Here is a 23171-nt window from a genome sequence, read left to right as displayed (position 1 = left end):
GTCACTAGAGAGGGACATTGAAAACTGAGCTCCACTCCCTGAGTCACCAGCAACATGTATTTTCTAGCCAAACTGTTAAACTTTTCCATGACTCACCATGTTTTATTATTTTTTCTTTGATTTCTTTGAACATTATAGGCTTAGATATTTGAGGGGAGAGCTTAAATGTAATTATTTTAAGAAAATCCCATAGAAAGGAGTCAGGAATGTTTTTAAATCAGTTTTATCTAGGAGGATAAGTTACATTTCAAAAGTGGGGAAGACTAATAAAGCCTGTTTTAGTTTTTTGTTTTAATCCTCACCCGAGGATAATTTTCAAATGATTTTTAGAGAGAAAGGAAGAGAGAGGGAAAGACAGAAATATCGATATGAGAGAAACACATTGATTGGTTGCCTCCTACACCCACGCCCCAACCAGGGCCCAGGCTGAGGATGAGCCTGCAATTGAGGTACTTGCCCTTGACCGGAATCAAACCTGGGACCCTTCGGTCACGGGTCAATGCTCTATCCACTGAGCCAAACTGGCCAGGCCAGATAAAGGCTGCTTTGATGTAGTTTTTATTAAGTCCTTGCTGCACCTTGTTCGCAGTAGTTGACATACTGTCACCCCTAAAACACTGTAAGGAGTGTATCAACAGGCTTCCCTTCCCATTTCTATGTTGTGGTTGGCCCCAAGCTGAGAACTGAAGGCAGCTTGGGTTGGAGTCCAGCATGAATTAATAATTTATAGGACAGAAGTGACAGTGTCTTCTTTGCTGGAGTAGTGAGTACATTAAATGAGATCATGCATGGAAAGAGTTCCATGCAGCTAGTCGAATGTGTTCATTTAATTGTTATTACTTAACCTCATTTACGCCTGACAGCTGGGTTCTGGAAATGACATCATGCCCATTTCATAGACCTGAGAACCAGGGTTCAACTAGATAAACTGTGGGACTCACTAGTCAAGGGATAAGGAGCTGAGCTGTAAGTTCAGGAAAGTCTCCACTTAGTTTCATGATATCTGTGTCTTTGAGTCGTGCTGAAAATGGAATTATAATAGAAAACTTTGTGATTTGGAATCTAAAATGTCATTTACTTAAGATACATCATTACTTTATGTACCACCAAGAAAGAAAACATGTCAGTAAAGGTTTGCTAGTGTTTATTTCATACTTATTAAAGACTTTCAGGCTGAGGATAAGCGAATTTCCACCATGTCACACACATGCACACGCAGAAGGAAAAGGGAGACAAGCTAAGTGGGCTAAGGGAGTAGCTATTCCCCCAGTATCTCGATTTTCCCAGAAGCAGGTACATAAAGTCAGCAATTGTGAGTTCCATTGTTTTCAAAGTAGAAAGTTAAAAAAAAAAAAAAGGTCTTATAAATATTATAGTTTTTTAGGAATGAATGGCTGCTTTTTCAGAAATGAAGTAAGTATATTAGGTAAGAAAGACACTCAGCTTCTGAATCAGATTCACAAGTTGTAGTTTCAGCAAGACAGAGGTAACTTCCCTCCAGCGTCCCAGAATCTGGCTGGGCTCTGCCTGCTCACTACCTCCATCCAGAACGGGGTCTGGGAAAGGGTGGGAGAATGCCTGCCCTTTTCAGGCCAGACTGCACCTGCCACACCGGACCGCCAGGGAGCTTCAGAAATAGGATGCTGGCTTGCAGAGCCTGGGCCCAGTCACAGACCAGGGATCTCACGTCAGGGAAGAAGGGACAGTGGACTGAGGGGGAAAGTGGTATCTCTGCCACAGTAGTCTAGCTTTTGAATTTTTTAACAGTATTTATTTCGTTTTACAGAATTCGTTCACATCAAAAAGATGAACCAGAAAATAGATTATCGCAGTAGGTGTGGGCTAGTAATAACTTTATTCCAATAATCATGAGTTTGATGCTTATGTTTATCTTTGCTGCAGTGTTGTGGATTGACTTTAAAATGTTTCGTGATCTAATTAATTTCCACTAACAGATATTTAATTGAATCTTCTTGTGGGGCTAAGTTATAAATAAACCTCATATCCCATATAGTTGTGTTTTATTTATGTTTTCTTCTTTCAGCTAAAAAATATGCTTCTTACCACTTTTAAAATTATATTCATATCTGCTTAATTGAATGCAACTCTAGATTGATGTTTATTCTTCCAGTCAAAATTACTTAGGTGCTGGCCAATGAGACTTGATATCTTATAGCTACATGTTTAAACAGAAGATGCTAACTTAAAACTGTGAAAACATGTTTCTGACACTTGGTAGTATTTTTATTATTCCAACCAGAGAACTGTTCTGGATTATATACTTTTTTTAAATTATGTTTTTTTGTTGATTTCAGAGAGGAAGGGAGAGGGAAAGTTAGAAACATCAATGATGAGAGAGAATCATTGATAGGCTGCCTCCTGCATGTCCCCCACTGCGGATCAAGCTTGCAACCTGGTATTGTACCCTTGACCAGAATCAAACCCAGGACCCTTCAGTCCATAGGCTGACACTCTATCCACTGAGCAAAACTGGCTAGGGCTATATACTCTTTTTTTAAATATATATATATATATATATATATGTTTTTATTGATATCAGAGAGGAAGAGAGAGATAGAAACATCAATGATGAAAGAGAATCATTGATTAGCTGCCTCCTGCAATGCCCCACACTGGGAATCGAGCCTGATACCCTGACCGGGAATGAACTGTGGCCTCTAGATTCTTAGGTCAACATTCAACCACTGAGCAACACTGGCCGGGCTGAATTATATACTTTTTTACATTTGTCCTTGCTCATGTTTTTCTATTCATTCTTTTCACTTTATTTATTTTTTTATCCCAGTCAAATAAGTTTTGAGAGCTGGAATTATCAAAAAAGATATTAAGAAGATTTCATTTTTTCAAAGTAGTTTGCTCTAAAACTAAGACTTAACACTTAAAAAGTGTGTGTAAATAGACCTATTAGTATATTTTATGAGAGATACAATTATGGTTTGGGTTGTACTTAGTGATTCTTTCCCAGTTATTCCCAGATAGTCCCTGTAAACTGAAGTCTCAGAAGTAAGTAGAAATGACTGTGAGTGTAGCCAGTGGTTTCATTGTCAACAAGCCTGTTCCAGGTGTTGTTCCTTACTCTGCGTTTGTGTTTGGATAGTCCGGGAAGAAAGTGGACAGCAGCCCCAGCCCCCTCGTGCAGATGTCAGTGGGTCACAAGGCCCAGGAGAGCAAGGTAAGGCCGTGTGCCGACCATGTCCTGGGACGGCACTGTGGCGCTCGCTGTCGGGTGGTGACTGGCATCAGGTGATGGTGTCGAGATCCTTAATTTCCATCTTTCTTTATTTCATAGATTACTACCTCCTTAATTTGGTAACAAACATATTGCTCACTTTAAAAAGTAACATTAAAAAATAATGTGAGTATTTTTTTGCTTGATTTCATGATAGGTGAAGGTTTTCTTTGAATGTTCTGTAAATATTTTGTTTGAAAGGTAACAGAGTTGCTTACGATGTAGCCAATGCAGTTCCCTCAGGTGTTGAGAGAGGATCCCCGTTGTTGCAGTAGGTCCCACTCTCCTGATGCGAGAGAAGCATTCAGGGACTGTTTAAAGTCACAGCCTTTGTTCACACTCACCTGCTCACCGTTAGTCTGAGAAGCTTCCAGAATGCAGAGCTGTGCAGCCCCCGGAGGCCCAGGCCACGGAGAGGGCACCCGGCTGGGGCTCTGCGGCCCGGCACACTCTGAAAGCTTGGGACTGTCTCTGGAGCACTTTCCGCAACTGATACATGACAGTGTGTGCTCACTAATATGCATCTTGAAATTAATTAAAGTCATTCCTAGCTTCTAAACACATAACTAATAAACACAGAAAGGAGCCACAGAGTGGAGAGCTGATTGAGGGATATTTCTTTCAGATTCGGTACAAAACCAATGAGCCTGTGTGGGAGGAAAACTTCACTTTCTTCATTCACAATCCGAAGTGCCAGGACCTTGAAGTTGAGGTATTTTATTTGTGTTCTTAATAGATTTATTGAAATATAATCGACATGTAATGAACTGCACATATTTAAAGTGTATAATTTATGGATCCATCACCATAATCAGTATTTTTTTTAAACTTTAAACTGATGATTGGATATTACTGGATCTGGAAATGCAGTTGAACTTGTGCGTTGGCATCATATTGTCAACCTGCTGACTGTGGTGCTTCTGAGGTCCCCCAGGATTGCCTTCTGCACAGCAGTCATGTCTCTGCTAAGAAGGACACTTCGGCCGAGACTGGTTTGGCTCAATGGATAGAGCGTCGGCTTGGGGACTGAAAGGTCCCGGGTTCGATTCCGGTCAAGGGCATGTACCTTGGTTGCGGACACATCCCCAGTAGGGGGTGTGCAAGAGGCAGCTGGTCGATGACACTCTCTCTCTCTCTCTCTCTCTCTCTCATCGATGTTTCTAGCTCTCTATCTCTCTCCCTTCCTCTCTGTACAAAATCAATAAAATATATATTTAAAAATAAATAAATAAATAAATAAGAAGGACACTTCGCTTCTGTGTTTCCACCTGCCGCCTCTGCCTCCCCTGCCTCGCCTCGCCCTCCCGGCCTCGGGCCTCTGTGTGAGCGGACCTCTCTGCCTCTGGGGTCCAGGGGAGCCTTAGACCTTCGCCGTGAAGCCTGAAGTTTGAGGCGTTGCCTTCTCCTGCCATGAGGTGGCTGAGCGTTTTGTCAGAAGGGAATGTGGAATTTTATCTGCCGCTTCTCAGCGCGGCGGGGTCCTCTGGCTTCCCCGGTTTGTCAGTGTGGTGCAATACAGCCATGGCGTCAGAGTTAGACACCGCACACCTTCATGTGGTTTTCACATTAGGAACCTCACAAGTAAACCTTTATCAGGGCATGAGGTCACGTGGTCATCCTGTTGTATCCTTCTAATGGATTCGATTTAATTGGCTAAGTTTTGTTAAGAATTTTGCACCTGAGTCCAGAAAGACACTGGTCTGTAATTGTGTTTCTCCGGCTTGTGGGTCAGGATGGTGACAGTAGGAAGAGTTGGGAGGTTTTCTCTGCTCTTTATTTTTCCAAGAGTCTGTTTAGAATTCTAATGCTTGCCCACCTGACGAGTTGATTCCTTTATCATTATAAAAATTTCCTTTACAGTTCATTTAAATTATATTCTTTGTAATCGACTGTTTGATATTAATATAGCTATTGCATCTTTCTTTTTATTGAAGTTAACATGCTTATTTTTTTCATCTTTTAAAAAATCTACTTGTAATTTATATTTAAAGGTGATGTCTTATAGATAGCATACAGTTATTGTTGATGTGGTTGGGTTTAAATCTGCTACCAAATCTTTGCCCATTTGTTATCTTTTGCTTTTTTAATCTGATTTCTTTTGGATCGAGCCTTTTGTATTGGCACTCGATCTCCCCTTTTGGCTTTCGAGCTGTAGCTCCGTGCTTGGTGCTGAGGGGTTAGTGATTGCTCTAGGGCTCCGTCCCTCTGTTCGGCTCACTGGCCTCTCATTACTCGGTCTCCAGAGGTGCAGGGACCTTCCAGGGCATGCTTCTGTTTCTACTCTCCCATAATACATTTCATTATTTTATCAGCTTAACAATAACCCACAACCTTCAGACCAACTCATTTCATTATTTTAAAGAGCTTTCTAAAAATCTAGAAAATAGTTTTTTCTATTGTTCTCACCCTTCCAGCAGAAGCAATTTCCCTTCTTCCCACAGCCCCTTTCACAGTTCCTGCAGAGCGGGTCGATGGTTCTTCCAGTTCTGTGTGTCTGGAAAGTCTGTTTCACCTTCATATTTTCACAAGATATAAAATGTTTGGCTACCTGGTTTTTTCTTTCACTTTCCCCCTCTCACATTGTTTCTGATGAGAAGTCTGAACACTACTTCTCCCATTTTCCCCACCTCAAATGTCTAATCTGTCAGTCCCATCCTGTGTGTTTTGAACTTTCCAATGTTCATCTTAGCAGCTGAGTTTGGATCTTATGTTTTCCAGGTCTTTCCTCTGCCTTCCTGTGTGTGTGTGGTCTGGGTGTGACAGCTTCTGTGCCGTGTCACCAATTCCATTGTCTGTGTGGAATTGGATCTGTGAGTCATATATTACTGCTTCTTTGGTTGCCTGGTAATTTTGCATGTTTGTGTGCTGGGTTTGTAGGTCTTTAAATATTTTGGAGCTCTATTCTCATTTGGAAGAAAGGTCCTTGGGAATACTTGGAGCCTTTTGAGCTTGATTTAAGCTTTATTAGGCAGCCCGACAGGCTCTAGTCTTGGGGTCTGGGGGCCCTAACCTGATGCCCCACACGTCCCAGGTCTTCTGCAGCCCCATGTGCTCGGGGGGTTGTCCTCTGCTCCTCCTGGGCCTTTGGCCTCCTGTGGTTGCTCCCTCGCACGTGCCCATTGGCTGAGTGAGGTGCAGGGGTCCCCTGCCGCTCTCCGGAGCTTCCTCCTCGCTGGCGCCTCCTGCTCTCTGACTTCTCCCAGTGTCCTCATCACGGGGACCACTGGCCTCTGGGGTCCCCATCCCGGCACCATGGCCTGGACTCGCCCGGCAGTGACCAGGCCAGTTGTCAGGCTCACCCCTCTTGTTTTTAAGCTGAGCGGGATTAAATTCGTTTCCTGTTACTCCATCACGCCGAAGCAGAAATACCCTTCAGGCACATGACATCCTCAGAAGGAGCTGGCTGCTGCTGCTTGGGTTCCACCTGCAGTCCAGTGGTGTGTGTCTGTCCTCTTGCCTTACCGTAGCATAAAGGACAGGGATCGCACAGCTTCCATGTCCTCCCGGGGCGGCGCACAGACACCCAGTCGCAGCTGCGCTAGTGCCCAGGCTCCTTTTTGGCAAGCCCTCCTCTCCAGCAGCCAGGCTCAGAGAAGCTGACAGTCCTCAGCCCCTGGCCGGAGGCCTGAGGCCCATCTCCCACAGAGGGCCTGCTCATGCCTGTTCATTATTCTCTGCGTATTCTATGTTTTCACATCCCCTTTTACTTTTTTTGTATTCATTTATTTTTTTTATAGAGAAGGGGTTTTATTTATTTTTATTGATTTCAGAGAGAAAGGGAGAAGGGGAGAGAGAAAGATAAACATCCATAATGAGAATCATTGATGGGCTGCCTCCTGCACACTCCCTACTGGGGATCGAGCCTACAACCTGGGCATGTGCCCTTGACGGGAATCGGACCCTTCAGTCCACAACTGACTCTCTATCCACTGAGCCAAACCAGCCAGGGCCACATTCCCTGTTATGCAACATGTACCTTTTAGCTAATTTTCGTATTTGCTGAGCTCCTTTTCCTTTGTAAGTTGCATCATGCTTTAAACAATCTATATTTACTGGATCTTGAATTTTAAAAAATAGCTTTTAAAGTTTAGTAAAGAACATCACAATTATTTCTTTTTTAAAACTATTTTTATTGATTTCAGAGTGGAAGGGAGAGAGATAGAAACATCAATGGTAAGAGAGAATCATTGATTCGCTGCCTCCTGCATGCTCCCTGTTAAGGATTGAGCCTGTAAACTGGGTATGTGCCCCAAGAATCAAGTCATGCCCTTCTGATTCATAGCTCAACCACTGAGTCATGCCGGCCAGGCCACAGTTAACTTTTAAAAATGCTTTTAGCCTTGACCAGTGTGGCTCAGTTGGGTGGGCATCATCCCATATCCCAAAAGGTCATCAGTTTGATACCTGGTCAGTGCACATGCTCAGATTGTGGGATCAATTCCCAGTTGGGGTGCATGTAGGAGGCAATCAAGACAGTGTTTCTCTCTCCCCTTTTCCTTTCTCCTCTATAAAAATCAATAAAAACGCATTAAAAAATAAAAAAGCTTTTGGATTACAGGTTATAAAGAAATCAGCAATCAGGCATCTAGGTTTTTATCTCCAATGACTTTGTTGGCCGTCTCCTGGAGCCAGTGGAGGCTCTCCCGCTGTTGGTTATAAACTGTTCTGCGTACCGCCGTCTGATAGAGCCATTCCTTGGCAGAGGTCATCCGTAGAGAACCATTCAGGAGGCAGGAGTTGCCTTGCGTTTAGAGGAGATACTGTAAAATTTTTAAACAAATGTGTAGATTTTTAATAGAGAAGGCTTAAAAGACACTAGAAAATTTTCTCCATAAACAAGTATCACCAGTTAAACTTGACACATCATACAAATGGGCATGGTTGTCATTTTCACAGGGTTTAAGACCTTTCTATTCTTCAGGTTTGTTCAGCTTGCTGCCTCTTAATTTGAGGTTCTCATAAATGGACTCCTAGCCATGGTGTCCTTTTTCGCTCAGAAATGTGTGATGATGCCGAAACCGGTTTGGCTCAGTGGATAGAGCATTGGTCTGTGGACTGAAAGGTCCCGGGTTCGATTCTGGTCAAGGGCATGTACCTTGGTTGCGGGCACATCCCCAGTGGGGGGTGTGCAAGAAGCAACTGACCGATGATTCTCTCTCATTGATATTTCTAACTCTCTATCCCTCTCTCTTCCTCTCTGTAAAAAATCAATAAAAATGTATTTTTTTAAAAAAAAAATGTGTGATGAGTGACAGACACATGTGATGTAGATGCAATGTAGCATCACTCTTTACAAGTCCCCTGTGTTCCCAAGGAGGATTCCTGTGGGGTTAATCGTTTAAGGAGACGCTGCCCAGCAGGAGATGTTGACGTGCTTTTAAGGCTGGACTTGACCGTCCTGCGCTGTGTCTTCTCCGGGAGCTCAGTGTTCTGTGGTGTGTTTCCAGGTCAGAGATGAACAGCATCAGTGCTGCCTGGGGAACCTGACGATCCCGCTCAGTCGTTTGCTCGCCAGCGATGACATGACCATGAACCAGCGATTCCAGCTCAGTAATTCCGGTCCCAACAGCTCTCTGAAGATGAAGGTCGCCCTCAGGGTACTGTCGTCTCGCGGGGGACACGGGTGCACGGGCACAGGCCACCATAGCAAAGCCCTCCGGTGCTGCTCCACAGGGGGCACAGCCACGGACTCGGGACGAGGTGGGCGGTGGGCGAGGCGGGCGGTGGAGATGATGGAAGCCTGGACTCGCCTCCACCAGCAGCAGAGTGTCCGGGGGCTTGAGCAGCCCCGGGACCCGCTCCCTGCAGGTGAATGCAGTTGCCACTTTTTATACTTGGCCCGGAAAGCATGCTGTCAGGGTCAGCAGTTTTCTGCTAAGATTACATCTTCAATAGTCACTCAGAAGAATATCTAATAGAACTACAAGATGGTAGAAATTACCGAAAATTTTCTCCCCAAAAACATGATAATTCATTTGTAAGCACCTAAGGATATATATAGAAAATAAAACTGGCAAACATATTAGCTACAACCCACTAATTTTAAAAATGCAAATGAGAATGGAGAACGCCTTTTTAAGGAATTAAGACAAACTTGCTGTGTGGGTACCGTGGAATGTGCTCCTCGTCCCGGTCAGGACCTGCCGGGCACAGCTTCTCCAGGCCGTGTCTCCAGGCCGTAGGTCACAGAGCCCTGCCCCAGAGCCCTGGAAGCCCGACCTTCAGGTACAAGGCACCGTGTAGGGAGACCGTGAACATGGAGCTGTTTGCTGCAGCTTCACTGTGTGAAAGCAGGAGAACTTCCAGCATCACAGTGACCCGCAGTGCAGGAGTATATGGCATCTGACTCTGCTCAGTGGACTCTTGTGTATGTTAAAAGTAAATACTAAGCCCTACCCAGTTTGGCTCAGTGAATAGAACGTCGGCCTGTGGACCTAAAGGTCCTGGACTCGATTCTGGTCAAGGACACATACCTTGGTTGCAGGGTCCTCCCCGGCCTGGACCGTCCGTGGTCAGGATGTGTTTCTCTCACATTGGTGTTTCTCTCTGTCTTTGTCTCTTCCACTTTCTCTACAAATCAATGGGAAAATATCCTCAGGTGAGGATTTTTTTTTTTTAAGTAAATATTAAAAAGTAGCAAAGAAGCCCTGACTGGTTTGGCTCAGTGGATAGAACTTCGGCCTGCAGACTGAAGGGTCCCGGGTTTTGATTCCAGTTAAGGGCAGATACCTTGGTTGCGGGCACATCCCCAGTAGGAGGTGTGGAGAAGGCAGCTGATCCATATTTCTCTCTCATCGATGTTTCTAACTCTCTATCCTTCTCCCTTCCTCTCTGTAAAAAAATCAAAACATATATATTAAAAAACACAAAAATACTAGCAAAGTGAATGAGGGCATGGGCTGCTCCCCCATGGATGCTAGGAATCTGGGGTAACTGCTGGGTGGAGGTGTCCTTGACTCTCATTCTTCCACCTGCGAGGACGAGGGACCAGGCTGTGCAGGGCGGCAGCTCAGGCTCTTCCAGGAATAAGATCATCCACAATTGTGCAGAAATTGGTGCAAATGGAAGAGGCTGAGGGGAATACACAGAAATGATGTGTATATCATAGAAGTGATACTTTGATCACTTAAACTTTGTTTTTTAAAGGTTTCTGTAACATATTGCTTCACTAATAGATCAGGTGAGCAGGTAGGCCAGATTGTCTATATTAGGGGTGTCGAACTCAATCAGAGAAGGGGCCAAAATCTAAAATCCAGCCTAAATCGCGGGCCTAATGGTTTACTGAACAGTCATAAACTGACAATGTCATAAACTGACAGCGGAGTGCAGTGATGACAGCGCGGTGCGGGCCACATTGCAAGGCCTGGCGGGCTGGATTTGGCCCGCGGGCCTTGTGTTTGACATATGTGGTCTATATTATATTATACTAAGTTTTAAATGAATTGGCAAGTGAATAGATCTAGAACATTCATATATAAGGCTATTAGTGTCACTGGTTTTTACTTGTTTATTTCCCCCTCTAGTTACTCCACCTCGAAAAGCAAGAAAGGTCTCCAGACCACCAGCACTCAGCTCAAGTCAAGCGGCCCTCCGTTTCCAAAGGAGGGAGAAAGGTGTCTGTCAGGTCTCAGGTGTCTGTGCCACCCGGCACTGGGGACAGCAGCCCCGCCCCGCCCACTCCAGTCCTGGGAGGCGGTGCGAAGCCCAGCGTGGAGGACAGAGCGCAGCCTGCGGAGGCCAGCCCTCAGGGGCCTCGAGACCTGGGCAGAAGTGCCTCTAGCCTCCATGGCAGCACCTCCGGCTCCCCCAGCCACATCTTCATCAAGGAGCCCACCCCCAGCATAGCCTCGGACATCTCGCTGCCCATCGCCACGCAGGAGCTTCGGCAGCGGCTGCGGCAGCTGGAGAAGTAACCAGTGCTCTCTTGCTCTCGCCCAGGCCGCTTGCGCCGTGTGCCGTGAGGGTGTGTGTCAGCAGCCCAGGGGCTGGGGCGGCACCCTTCCCCAGGGAAGCCTGCCGTTTCCCAGCCTCCCTCCGGCTCGTTAAGGGTTAGATGGCAATGGGGTAGCGAGGCCCCTGAACTGCCAGGCTCTGGTGCTGCTGCCCTCAGGGCAGGAAGGCGGGTCCAGAGCTGAGCTGCCGGACTCTGGGTGCAGGGCCTGTTCGTTCCAGGTTGCTCAGCACCCACAGCTGGTCCCCGTTACTTTTGATTTCTTACTTAAGCCCCATGATTCCCAGATGAGGAGGAAAGCAGCCTGCAGGCTCCACAGCTTCCGGTGTCAGTCTGTCCTTCGGTGGAAGGAAGGAAGTTGCCTTTGAGGGAAGCGTGTTCCTGGTGTTGGGATGCAGGCACACGTGTGACTTCTGTGACACACTCAGTGCACTGGTCTCCTCGCACCTACCTACTCACCTCCATTATTTATTTTTTTATTTTTATTTTTTTTATTTATTTATTTTTAAATAAATTTTTATTGTTCATATTATTACAAGTGTTCCTTTCCCCCCACTTCCTACCCCACCCTCTGCCCTTTCCCCACCCCCCATTGTCTTCATCCATAGGTGCACAGTTTATGTTCAGTCTCTTCCCACATTCCCCTCTCCCCTTTTCCCCAAGAATCATTAGTTCACTCCCCTTCCATACCTCTGATTCTATTATATTCAACAGTTAATATTGTTCATCAGATTTTTTTTTTTTTAATTTCCTTGGTTTTTAGATTCACTTGTTGATAGTTACGTATTTGTTGTTCATAATTTTTATCTTTGTTTACTTTCTCTTCTGAAAGAACCCCCTTCAGCAATTCATATAATTCTGGTTTGGTGGTGATGAACTCCTTTAGCTTTTTTTTTTATTTGTGAAGTTCTTTATCTGGCCTTCCATTATGAGTGATTGCTGGGTAGATTATCTTTGGCTGTAGGTTCTTACTATTCATCACCTTGAATATTTCTTGCCATTCCCGTCTGGCATGCATGGTTTCTGTTGAGAAATCAGCTGACAATCGTATAGGTGTTCCTTTATAGGTAACTACTTGCTTAGCTCTTGCTGCTTTTAATATTCTCCCTTTGTCCTTTGCTCTTGGAATCTTTTTTTTTTTTTTTTAAGTTTAAATAAGTTTTTATTTTTCATATTATTACAAATGTTCCTTCCCCCCCCCCCCACCATTGCTCTCCTCCACCAGGTTCCCACCCCACCCTCTGCCCTTTCCCCTCTCCCCATTGTCCTCATTCATAGGTGCACAGTTTATGCTCAGTCTCTTCCCACACCCCCCTCTCCCCTTTTCCCCAAGAATCGTCAGTTCACTCCCCTTCCATACCTCTGATTCTATTATATTCAACAGTTAATATTGTTCATCAGATTTTTTTAATTTCCTTGGTTTTTAGATTCACTTGTTGATAATTACGTATTTGTTGTTCATAATTTTTATCTTTGTTTACTTTCTCTTCTGAAAGAACCCCCTTCAGCAATTCATATAATTCTGGTTTGGTGGTGATGAACTCCTTTAGCTTTTTTTTATTAGTGAAGCTCTTTATCTGGCCTTCGATTCTGAATGATAGCTTTGCTGGGTAGCTTATTTTTGGCTGTAGGTTCTTGCTATTCATCACCTTGAATATTTCTTGCCATTCCCTTCTGGCCTGCATGGTTTCTGTTGAGAAGTCAGCTGACAATCGTATAGGTGCTCCTTTATAAGTTACTACCTTCTTTGCTCTTGCTTCTTTTAATATTCTCTCTTTATCTTTTGCTCTTGGAATTTTAATAATGATGTGTCTCGGTGTGGTCCTCTTTGGATTCCTTTTGTTTGGAGTTCTGTGCGCTTCCTGGACTTGTAAGTCAAATTCTTTCACCAGGTGGGGGAAGTTTTCTGTCACTATTTCTTTCAGTATGTTTTCGATATCTTGCTCTCTCTCATCTTCTGGAACCCCCATAATTCTGGTGTTGGTTCGCTTGAAGTTGTCCCAGAGGTTTCTTACATTATCTTCAATTTTCTGGATTCTCTTGCCTTCTAGCTTCTGTGGAGGAGTGTCTTCTGGCTCTTTATGTTCCAAATCTTTGACTTGATTCTTGTGATCTTCCCTTCTGTTTTTAGGACTCTGTAGAATATTTTTTATTTCAGACAATGTATTCTTTATTTCTTGTTGATCCCTTATCATTTCTTGTTGACTCCTTATTAATTCTAGTTGATCTCTTTTCATATTCTCATAGGCCTTATCCATCTTTTCTAGGAAATTCTTGAAAAACCTTATAAGCGTAGATTTGAACTCTATATCCAGACGCTTTTTGTCCTCCATTTCTTTCGTTTGTGATCTATTTTGTTGTCGCATTTCGCAGTTACAGATGGGGCGGGGTTTCAGGGTGGAGCCTGCAGCTTTGGCTTCCGTCAGCCCCGCCCTATGCGGGTCCTTCAGTGCTCGCTGCCGGCGCCTCTGAGAGAAAGGTGCCCTCGATTTTCGCCTGCTGCCAAACAGTCAATGCTCTCCCACAATGAGCCCGGTATTGGGGTTCAGTTCAGTTGGAAGTGGAGTTGGAGGTGGCGTTCACAGCAGTCTGGAGCCCCAGTCTCCTTCCCATCAGGGCAATCCCGCGGCACAGCCGACCGTCCCTTCTCTGGGGGCAGTGTGCGCGCCTCCGGGACCTCCTTTCTCCGCTACCCCGGGGTTCCGACTTACAGCCCAGCTCCCTATGGCTGAGCCTGAGTCCCCGGGGTCTGGCCCAGAACTGGGGTTCAGAGCAGTTGGGGGCCCAGCACAGTCGGAGTGTTTATCTCCTTTCCGCTAGGGAACGCCCGCCAGGCACTCGACCTCCCTCCTCTCCGGCTCCGTCCTCTTCGCGTGCGCCGCGTGTCTCCGTACTTTGGGCTTTTACAGCTCCTCCGCGCTTCCTTCTGGTTTTCTCCTTGCTTCTTGTTGTAGGATTTCCAGTCAGTCGACTTTCCTGTAGTTCTGGGTAATGTCCATTTTATATTTTAGTTGTATTTTATTAAAATTGTTGTGTGCGGCTGCGGCTAGTTGCCTACCCGAGCAGCCATCTTGGATTCTCCTGCTCTTGGAATCTTAATTATGATTTGTCTTGGTGTGGTCCTCTTTGGATTCCTCTTATTTGGAGTTCTGTGTGCTTCCTGGACTTGTAAGTCCAATTCTTTCCCCAGGTGGGGGAAGTTTTCTGTCACTATTTCTTTCAGTATGTTTTCGATATCTTGCTCTCTCTCATCTTCTGGGACCCCCATGATTCTGATGTTGGATCGTTTGAAGTTGTCCCAGAGGTTTCTTACATTATCTTCAATTTTCTGGATTCTCTTGCCTTCTAGCTTCTGCAGAGGAGTGTCTTCTGGCTCTTTATGTTCCAAATCTTTGACTTGATTCTTGCGATCTTCTATTCTGTTTTTAGGACTCTGTAAAATATTTTTTATTTCAGACAATGTATTCTTTATTTCTTGTTGATCCCTTTTCATATCCTCATAGGTCTCATTTATTTTATCAGCCTTTTCTAGGAAACTCTTGAAAAACCTTATAAGTGTGGTTTTGAACTCTATATCCAGTCGCTTTTTGTCCTCCATTTCTTTCGTTTGTGATCTATTTGGTTTAGGCATTTTCGCAGGCAGCTTTCCTGATGGGGCGGGGTTTCAGGGTGGAGCCACAGCCTTGGCTTCCGTCAGCCCCGCCCTATGCGACTCCTGAGACTCAGGGTCCTTCAGTACTTGTTGCAAGCACCTCTGAGAGAAAGGTGCCCTCGATTTTCGCCTGCTACCAAACAGTGTAGGCTCTCCCGCAATGGGCCCGAAACTGGGGTTCAGTTCAGTTGGAAGTGGAGTTGGAGGTGGCGTTCAGAGCAGTCTGGAGCCTGTCTCCTTCCCGCCAGGGCAGTCCTACGGCACAGCCGACCGTCCCTTCTCTGCGCGCAGTGTGCGCGCCTCTGGGACCTCCTTTCGCCGCTTCCCCGGGTTCTGCCTTACAGCCCAGCTCCCTCTGTGTGAGCCTGGGTCCCCGGGGTCTGGCCTAGAACGGGGGTTCAGAGCAGTTGGGGGCCCAGCACAGCCGGAGTGTTTATCTCCTTCCCGCTAGGGAACGCCAGCCATGCACTCGGCCTCCCTCCTCTCTGGCTCTGTCCTCTCCTCGCGCGCCGCGTGTCTCCGTACCTTGGGCTTTTACAGCTCCTCCACGCTTCCTTCTGGTTTTCTCCTTGCTTCTCGTTGTAGAATTTCCAGTCAGTTGACTTTCCTGTAGTTCTGGGTAATGTCCATTTTATATTTTAGTTGTATTTTATTAAAATTGTTGCGTGCGGCTGCGGCTAGGTGCCTACCCGAGCAGCCATCTTGGATTCTCTCCCCATTATTTATTTTTTTTTAAATAAATCTTTATTGCTCAGATTATTACAATTGTTTCTCCTTTTTCCCCTCATAGCTCCCTTCCACCCGATTCCTGCCCCACCCTCTGCCCTTACCTCCCCCCTCCTTGCTCCCCCTCCTTCCTGCCCCTGCCATTGTCCTCATCCATAGGTGTACGCTTTTAATCCAGTCTCTTTCTGCACCCCCACACCCCTTTCCCCCTGATAATTATCAATCCACTCCCTTTCTTTGCCCCTGATTCTATTATATTCACCAGTTTATTCTGTTCCTCAGGTTTTTAATTCATTTGATCTTCTTCCTCTTCTTAAATAATACCTTTCAGCATTTCATATAATACTGGTTTGGTGGTGATGAACTCCTTTAACTTTTTCTTATTTGTGAAGCTCTTTATCTGCCCTTCAATTCTGAATTATAGCTTTGCTGGTTGTAGGTTCTCGCTTATTCACCACTTTGAATATTTCTTGCCACTCCCTTCTGGCCTGCATAGTTTCTATTGAGAAATCAGCTGATAGTCGTATGGGTGCTCCCTTATAGTTAACCAACTGCTTTTCTCTTGCTGCTTGTAAGATCCTTTTTGTCTTTTGCCCTTGGCATTTTAATTATGATGTGTCTTGGTGTGGTCCTCTTTGGATTCCTCTTGTTTGGGGTTCTGTGCGCTTCCTATGCTTGTAAGTCTATTTCTTTCACCAAGTGGAGGAAGTTTTCTGATATTATTTCTTCAAATATGTTTTCAGTATCTTGCACTCTCTCTTCTTCTGGCACCCCAATAATTCTGATGTTGGTATGCTTGAAGTTGTCCCAGAGGCTCCTTACACTATCTTCAACTTTCTGGATTCTCTTCTCTTCTTGCTTCTCCAGAGGAGTGTCCTTTGGCTCTTTGTATTCCAAATCTTTGACTTGATTCATGTGATCCTCCAGTCTGCTGTTGGATCTCTGTATATTTTTTATTTCAGTCAGTTTATGTTTAATTTCTAGTTGGGTCTCAATAAATTTATCTGCCTTTTCTAGAAAATTCTTGAAAAACCTTAAAACCGTGGTTTTGAACTCTATATCCAGCCTTTTGTTCTCCTCCATCTCTTTCGTTTGAGATCTATTTCTTGGTCTCAGCATTTTCGCTGCTTCCCAGAGTTGGTAGGATGGCTTTGTGTGTTTGGTGTCCTATATGGCCCAGTGGGTCAGCCTCCCGTTACCTGAGCTGGACACTCTTGGTGCTCTCCTTTGTGGACTGTGAGTGCAACCTTGTTGTAGCTAAGTCTGTATTGTTGTTGGTATCCCTGGAAGGATTGACCTTCAGGCCTCACCTCCGTTATTTTTGAAAAAAGAAATCAGCCCCTCCCCTTCTCTTGCTCTAAAAGGAAATAAAAATTTAAATAAGAAGCCACTTTTCTCAGGAGCTGGTCTTGGGGGGCCCTGAGCCAGGCAGTTGTTGGTTATCGTAGGATCTATGCTTTGACCTTGAGAAACAGAAATCGAGGGAAGTGTAGTGATGTCACCGATGTCCTGTCAGTGAACATCAGAGCCAGGATCGTGGGTTGTGAGAATGGACACGGAGATGTGGGCAGTGACAGGCCCAGAGGCCCCCGCAGTGGGTTGGTAACTGGGAGACCACGGTGTCTCCTCTTCCTCGGAGCTTGGTGGAGGGCTCTGTCTGAATGGCTAAGTGGTGTTGGCCTCTGCTGAAGAGCGTTTGACGGTCCCTGGTTCCCAGGTCCGTTTGGCCTCCCGTCTGCATGAGTGAGCTTGGCTTTCCCAGCGGGTCGGGCCGGAGCGGTGACTCGGGAGCGAAGGTCGGGACAGAGCTGTGACTTCCTGCTTTGTTTCCTCAGTGGGACGACGCTGGGACAGTCTCCCCTGGGGCAGATCCAACTGACAATCCGGCACAGCTCGCAGAGGAACAAGCTGGTGGTGGTCGTGCACGCCTGCAGGTGAGCGGCGCTCCCTCCGCAGCCTCCGCAGGGCCTCCCTCCGGCCCCGGTGCTCGCCTCCCCAGGCGGCCTCCGTTTATCCTTTTAAATGCCAAGCCGCTGGATCCCCTGTGCCGGTGTTTATTCCTTCTTCCTTCTCAGTGTTGCTTCCTAGACATCCATAACCACTGGGTTGCTTGGCAACACACCCTGGACTGTGGGAACGGTGCCCCCCTCTGCTGCGGGTGTGAGATGTCTAAACAACGAGCACACTCTGTAGTGAACGGGTCTTCTTTATTGAAGTGCTCTTTGAGGCCACGTTTCTAGGAGTAAACATAAATTCAGAGGACCTAGAAGTCGATGGGTCCTGGTCAGTCTTGCCACAGTCTTTCCGGGAGGCCTGGGCACCAAGCAGCCTGCTTGCCTTTCCCTGCATCAGGAGGGGTGTGACGTGAGGTGACTGTGATTAATGGTGACGCTCAGGAGCTATTTCTCTCCTATGTGACTTGCCTGTCTCTGTAGTCGTTGTGATATTAGTGTGTTTATATACATATTTGATTCTTAAAAGCTGTTAGAAACAGAAAAATAAAATTAGTGACATTTGGAACTTGACTGTGGAGTTCAGCTCGGGGCATCTGTGTTCAGCACCTGCTGTATTCTCCTGCTGAGGTCACCACTGGTAGACAAAGGCAGGACCTGGGTTCGAGGACGTCAGCCCAGACCCTGCCTAGTTGCGCAGTCCATCAGTGAGTGAGTAATGGGAAGTGGCTGCAGACAGGCTGTACAAACAGCAGTCAAGTTCCTGTTGCTTATTGCTGGCCTTCACATCATGACCAAAGTTCAAACACAGACCCAGAACTCTTCTATAAGCCCTGAGGTAAATATGAGCTCCACACACCTTTAAGAAAGATGAGTAAAAACAAGGAGGTCATTCATTTCCCACCCGCTCGTTTTACTTCAGCTCATGAGTGACCACACTGCCTTTCCTTGCAGCTCAGGGCACGAGGTAGGCACCAGCCCTGACCAGGATGCTCCTCCGTCTGGGGCCTCTCACACCCGCACCTGTCTCACTCAGACACGTTACACAGGCCGCTCACACCCGCACCTGTCTCACTCAGACACGTTACACAGGCCGCTCACACCCGCACCTGTCTCACTCAGACACGTTGCACAGGCTGCTCACACCCGCACCTGTCTCACTCAGACATGTTACACAGGCCGCTCACACTGGCACCTGTCTCACTCAGACACGTTACACAGGCCGCTCAGACCCGCACCTGTCTCACTCAGACATGTTACACAGGCCGCTCACCTCGTGTGCACAGCTTTGGGATATTGGAGGAAACCAGAGTTCCCATAGAAAACTCATGAAACAGATGAACGTGCAGGCTCCACACAGCAATACCGAGGGGATTTTTTTCTCGGGAACTTCACAGAATGACAGTGCTCGAGGACCTGCTGTAGAAAGTTGATATGATGCTGAATGTCATCTTTCTAAAGTATAATGCCTGCTGCTCTTTGGTTTCCTTTACAAGAAACCTCATTGCCTTCTCTGAAGACGGCTCGGACCCCTACGTCCGCATGTATTTGCTCCCAGACAAGAGGAGGTCAGGGAGGAGAAAAACACACGTGTCAAAGAAAACACTGAACCCCGTGTTTGATCAGAGGTATGGACTTCACTCACCTGGGGCAGGTGTCGGGGTAAGCTAGGAGGGCCTCACAGTGGCAAAGCAGTGGTGCCCACCTAGCACTGAGAAGTGGAAACAGATTAGTGGGCGTGAGCTGGTAAAATACGAGGGTACTCTGAACTTCATGCAGAAGTGACAGTTGTGAACATGATGGCAAGACGAGTGATTAAAGAACTGAGTTATACATCAAAGCCAAGAATATTAAAATGCATATAGTTCTTAAACAATAAGCCTCTATAACATCTTAAAATATAACATTCTTATAAAAACAACCAGTTTCCAAAACCATTTTAAAAGTGAAAAGAAGGACGTAATTGTTTCAGATTTGCAAATCTCCTTCACGGTCTGCCTTCCCAGAGCAGAGGCCCTGTCTGCTCGGTGTCAGTGTGACGGCTGCTCCTGAGGGTGTGCAGGCACTTAGTCTCCCTCTACAAGCTTGGGGTCTTACTTCACAGTCCTGTGGCTAAAACACCAGCATTTGGGGAAATAAGGTTGCATGGTATTGATGTCTGTCAATTCAGTTTACACTTAATTATGTTTACCAACAGGAACACACCAAATCCTGGTGGGGGCACTTTGTATTGGTCAAAGTGTATTCTTTCTCTGCAGCAGCAAAGAATTTGAGATCCATGTGCATGTCTGGGTCTCTAGCTGCTGAGGCTCCGGGGCCTCCGCCACATGCAGACCACGCACACCGCTTGGAGGACCTGCCTCCCCGAAGGCATTTAGCTTGTGGCCTCTGCTCCAGCCCCTCACGAGGCTGGGAGCCGCTCTCCTGCGGTCTTTAGGGGAGGGAGCCTGGCGTGGCTGTGGAGGCGATATAACGTCGGCGACCCCACATCCTAACTGCCCACCTTGCACGTGGGAGCTGCAGGCCAGAATCTTCTATGAGGTTCCAAACCCTGGAAAACACTTTGATTTTGTGTCTATGAAATGCAGGCCCCGAACATCTACACGAGAACCCTGTTTTGTATTAAGAAATGGGTCGTTGGGCGTGGTCTCGTAGGCGGGAATGTTGTGCTCAGTTACGATAAAGGCAGCCAGATGGAGAAACTGAGGGGAGGGCCTCTTTCTCTGTCAGCTTTGAGTTCAGCGTCTCGCTCCCAGACGTGCAGCGGAGAACGCTGGATGTCGCCGTGAAGAACAGTGGCGGCTTCCTGTCCAAAGACAAAGGGCTTCTCGGCAAAGTAAGTGTGAGCAGGCCCCGTGAGGCCGCAGCCCCTCGCTGCGTCCTGTGGACCGGAGCACGGAAGGAGGTGGGCGGTGAGTGTGCTGTGGTTAATAGTAGACCCGGAAGCCTGTATCAGCTGGGATGTCAGTACATCGTGGAGACATTTTAATTTACTTCGTTTTTATTTCAAGTATCGCAGTGAAAGAAAACCCAAAGGGAATACATTCTCTTCCAGTTCTACCTCCTAACTAACAAATAATTGGCTTTATTTCTTTGAATTTTTTTTTTTTTAATCCTCACTTGAGGATATTGTCCCATTGATTTTTAGAGAGAGTAGGAGAGAGAGGGAAAGACAGAAATATCGATATGAGAGAAACACATCGATTGGTTGCCTCCTGGACATGCCCCAATCAGGGCCCGAGCTAAGGAGAACCCTGCAACTGAGATATGTGCTGTTGACCCAGGACCCTTCAGTCCACAGGCCTGACGCTCTGTCCACTGAGCCAAACCGGCTAGGGCACTTTGAATTTCTTTTTGTCTTTGTCCATATCCACATGTAACTGCTGCGTAAGAATGCACATCCTTGCCAAAACTGGTTTGGTTCAGTGGATAGAGCGTCGGCCTGTGGACTGAAAGGTCCCGGGTTCGATTCTGGTCAAGGGCATGTACCTTGGTTGTGGGCACATCCCCAGTAGGGTTGTGCAGGAGGCAGCTGATCGATGATTCTCTCTCATCGATGTTTCTAGCTCTCTGTAAAAAATAAATAAAATGTATTTTAAAAAAAGAAGAAAAAAAAAAAAGAATGCACACCCTTTAATAATGTACACAGAAGTAAGTTAGGGAAGAGAGGTTTTGAATTGTAGGTGCCATTTGTGGCCAGTGCACACCGACTTCAGTGCCTTCACCGGCCTTGAGCCTCTGTCCCCACCAGCGATCGCCTGAGGTTCTGTAGTGACCCAGCGTTAGACTGGTGGCTAAGCAGACTGGGGAGGACCCCCATCCGGGGGGAGCACGCTGAAAGGTGAGAGCCTCGCATTAAAGCAGTGCTCAGTGTCCACGCGGCAGGGAGGTTGGCAAAAGCCGAGGTGGAATCCGAGGGAGCGCCCCACCGCTGACACACTCCCTTACCCACAGGTGCTGGTTGCTCTGGCATCTGAAGAGCTCGCCAAAGGCTGGACCCAGTGGTGAGTGTCCTTCTTAGGCCACAGCTGACAGCCTGGCTGACCATGGCCTCCACCCTGACCTGCCTGTCGCTTCCTGTGCCCTCAGGTACGACCTCACAGAAGACGGGACGAGACCGCACGTGATGACGTAGGCCTCACTGGGCAGGAGAACTCCCTGGTGTCTGCCACCTGCGTGCTCGGAGCGCCTTCCCCACACACGAGTGCTATTTTTATACTTCCTGTTCTTCGCTTAGCGTTTTATAAAGCGGACATTTTAATCTTGTTGGGCCAATGTTACTCTAGCTGTTAGCTTTGTGTGTCTGGCATCCCATTGTCTCAGCAGCTACCACTGCACAGTGGGATAGAGGGTACTGGCTTGTGCCGGGCTGTGTCCAGGAGGCAGGTGTGTGTGCCCCTTGTCGCCTTGTCTGTGTGTATCTGAGGCACACTGTGCCGTGAACATAGACTCTATTTTTTACAATTGCTATAAACTGGTTTGAATTCAGAACAAAATGGTTTAAGGAAATATATATTTTTTCTTCTAAGTCTTATTAAATTCTTATGACAAATAATCATTTTTGTCTTTACAAGAAAAAGTTCTCATGACTTATTTTGCACTGTTTTTTTTAAAGAAAAGCTGAAAGATTATTAAATGTTAGTATATCTCTATCCATAATCAGCGAAAGAAAGTATTCAAAAATTAACTTTCATAACTGTAAAATGTATTATATGAGAAGTTGAAGTGTTTATAAGAAAAAAATGTTATATATCTAAGTTGCATAGACTATTAAGAGAATTAATCACAGTTCATTAACCATAGTGTCCTAATTTGAAACTTCTTACATACATAAAAATGTCAAGTTTTTGTTTAATTGCTTGTTGTAACTTATTTATGAAATAGTGCACATAAACACAATTATACTTTTTCTAAAATATAATACAAACTTTCAGTGTTAGCTGTTAGGTCATTGTGAAATAGTCTATCATGAGCTTTGTTGGTTTTCTGTTATCCCAGCCTGTAAAGAAAGACAAGCTTATGTTGTCACCATAAAGGTTGTGAGGTAAATCAGGGTATGGAGATAGGAAACTGCATTAAAAGCTGATCACTGGTTCATTCGTTTGTCGGCATGACATCGCACGGGACAGTGGCCTGAGCTGGTCCTCGCCTCCATTCTGCTCTCTTGTGCCACGACCGGGATGAAAACACCACTTCCTTACTTCACACCACAACCGACCTCAATATTGGAATATTGTGACACAGTTACTTTGGAATATACTTTTCTTCTTAGATTATTAAAAGCATGTTTTATATCCTGAAGTGTGTCCTTGGTGGGTCACAAGCTGTGTGCAGAGGCTGTGCCATGCAAAATGGTGTGAATGTTGAGTGCTGCAGGAGCAGTGACTCCTTAGCCGGGTGAATGTTCTAAAATTAGGCATAAGTTAAAATTAGGCACAAACCGGGAAAGAGTTTGGTGGTTGGAGGGGAGATCTCACCACGAATCCCATGGGCTCTGGGTGGCTCAGGGACTAACCATCCAAGTGCTGATGGTCCCTTTGCCCACACCTGCCTGTCAGTGGGCTTTGCTTGCTTCACTTCACACACTGACCATGGCTTTGTTTATAACGAGGCCTGGTGTACCAGATCTGTGCAAGGGGC

General features: G+C 46.1%; 1 protein-coding gene across 8 annotated transcripts in view; it reads left to right on the top strand.

Moving 5' to 3' along the window:
- Window positions 1–22832, top strand: part of ESYT2 (extended synaptotagmin 2) — a 71983-nt gene extending 49151 nt beyond the window's left edge. For 3 of the 8 annotated variants that reach the window (XM_084897505.1, XM_084897504.1, XM_084897503.1), the window contains 9 exons: window positions 3119–3193; window positions 3876–3962; window positions 8698–8847; window positions 10774–11159; window positions 17415–17513; window positions 19028–19159; window positions 20262–20367; window positions 21486–21535; window positions 21621–22832. In XM_084897505.1, the coding sequence (XP_084753631.1) occupies window positions 3119–3193; window positions 3876–3962; window positions 8698–8847; window positions 10774–11159; window positions 17415–17513; window positions 19028–19159; window positions 20262–20367; window positions 21486–21535; window positions 21621–21666 (1131 nt within the window). In that variant the 3' untranslated portion in view covers window positions 21667–22832. The remainder of the gene's footprint in view (window positions 1–3118; window positions 3194–3875; window positions 3963–8697; window positions 8848–10773; window positions 11160–17414; window positions 17514–19027; window positions 19160–20261; window positions 20368–21485; window positions 21536–21620) is intronic. The other 5 variants (XM_084897502.1, XM_084897501.1, XM_084897500.1 and 2 more) reach the window with 3 other exon arrangements.
- Window positions 22833–23171: the final 339 nt, after the last annotated feature.

Source organism: Pipistrellus hanaki, assembly GCF_964339955.1.
Source record: "Pipistrellus hanaki genome assembly, chromosome: 10".
Taxonomy (NCBI): Eukaryota; Metazoa; Chordata; class Mammalia; order Chiroptera; family Vespertilionidae; genus Pipistrellus; species Pipistrellus hanaki.
Note: the sequence above shows the minus strand (reverse complement) of the source record. Positions and strands in the feature narration are given on the sequence as shown.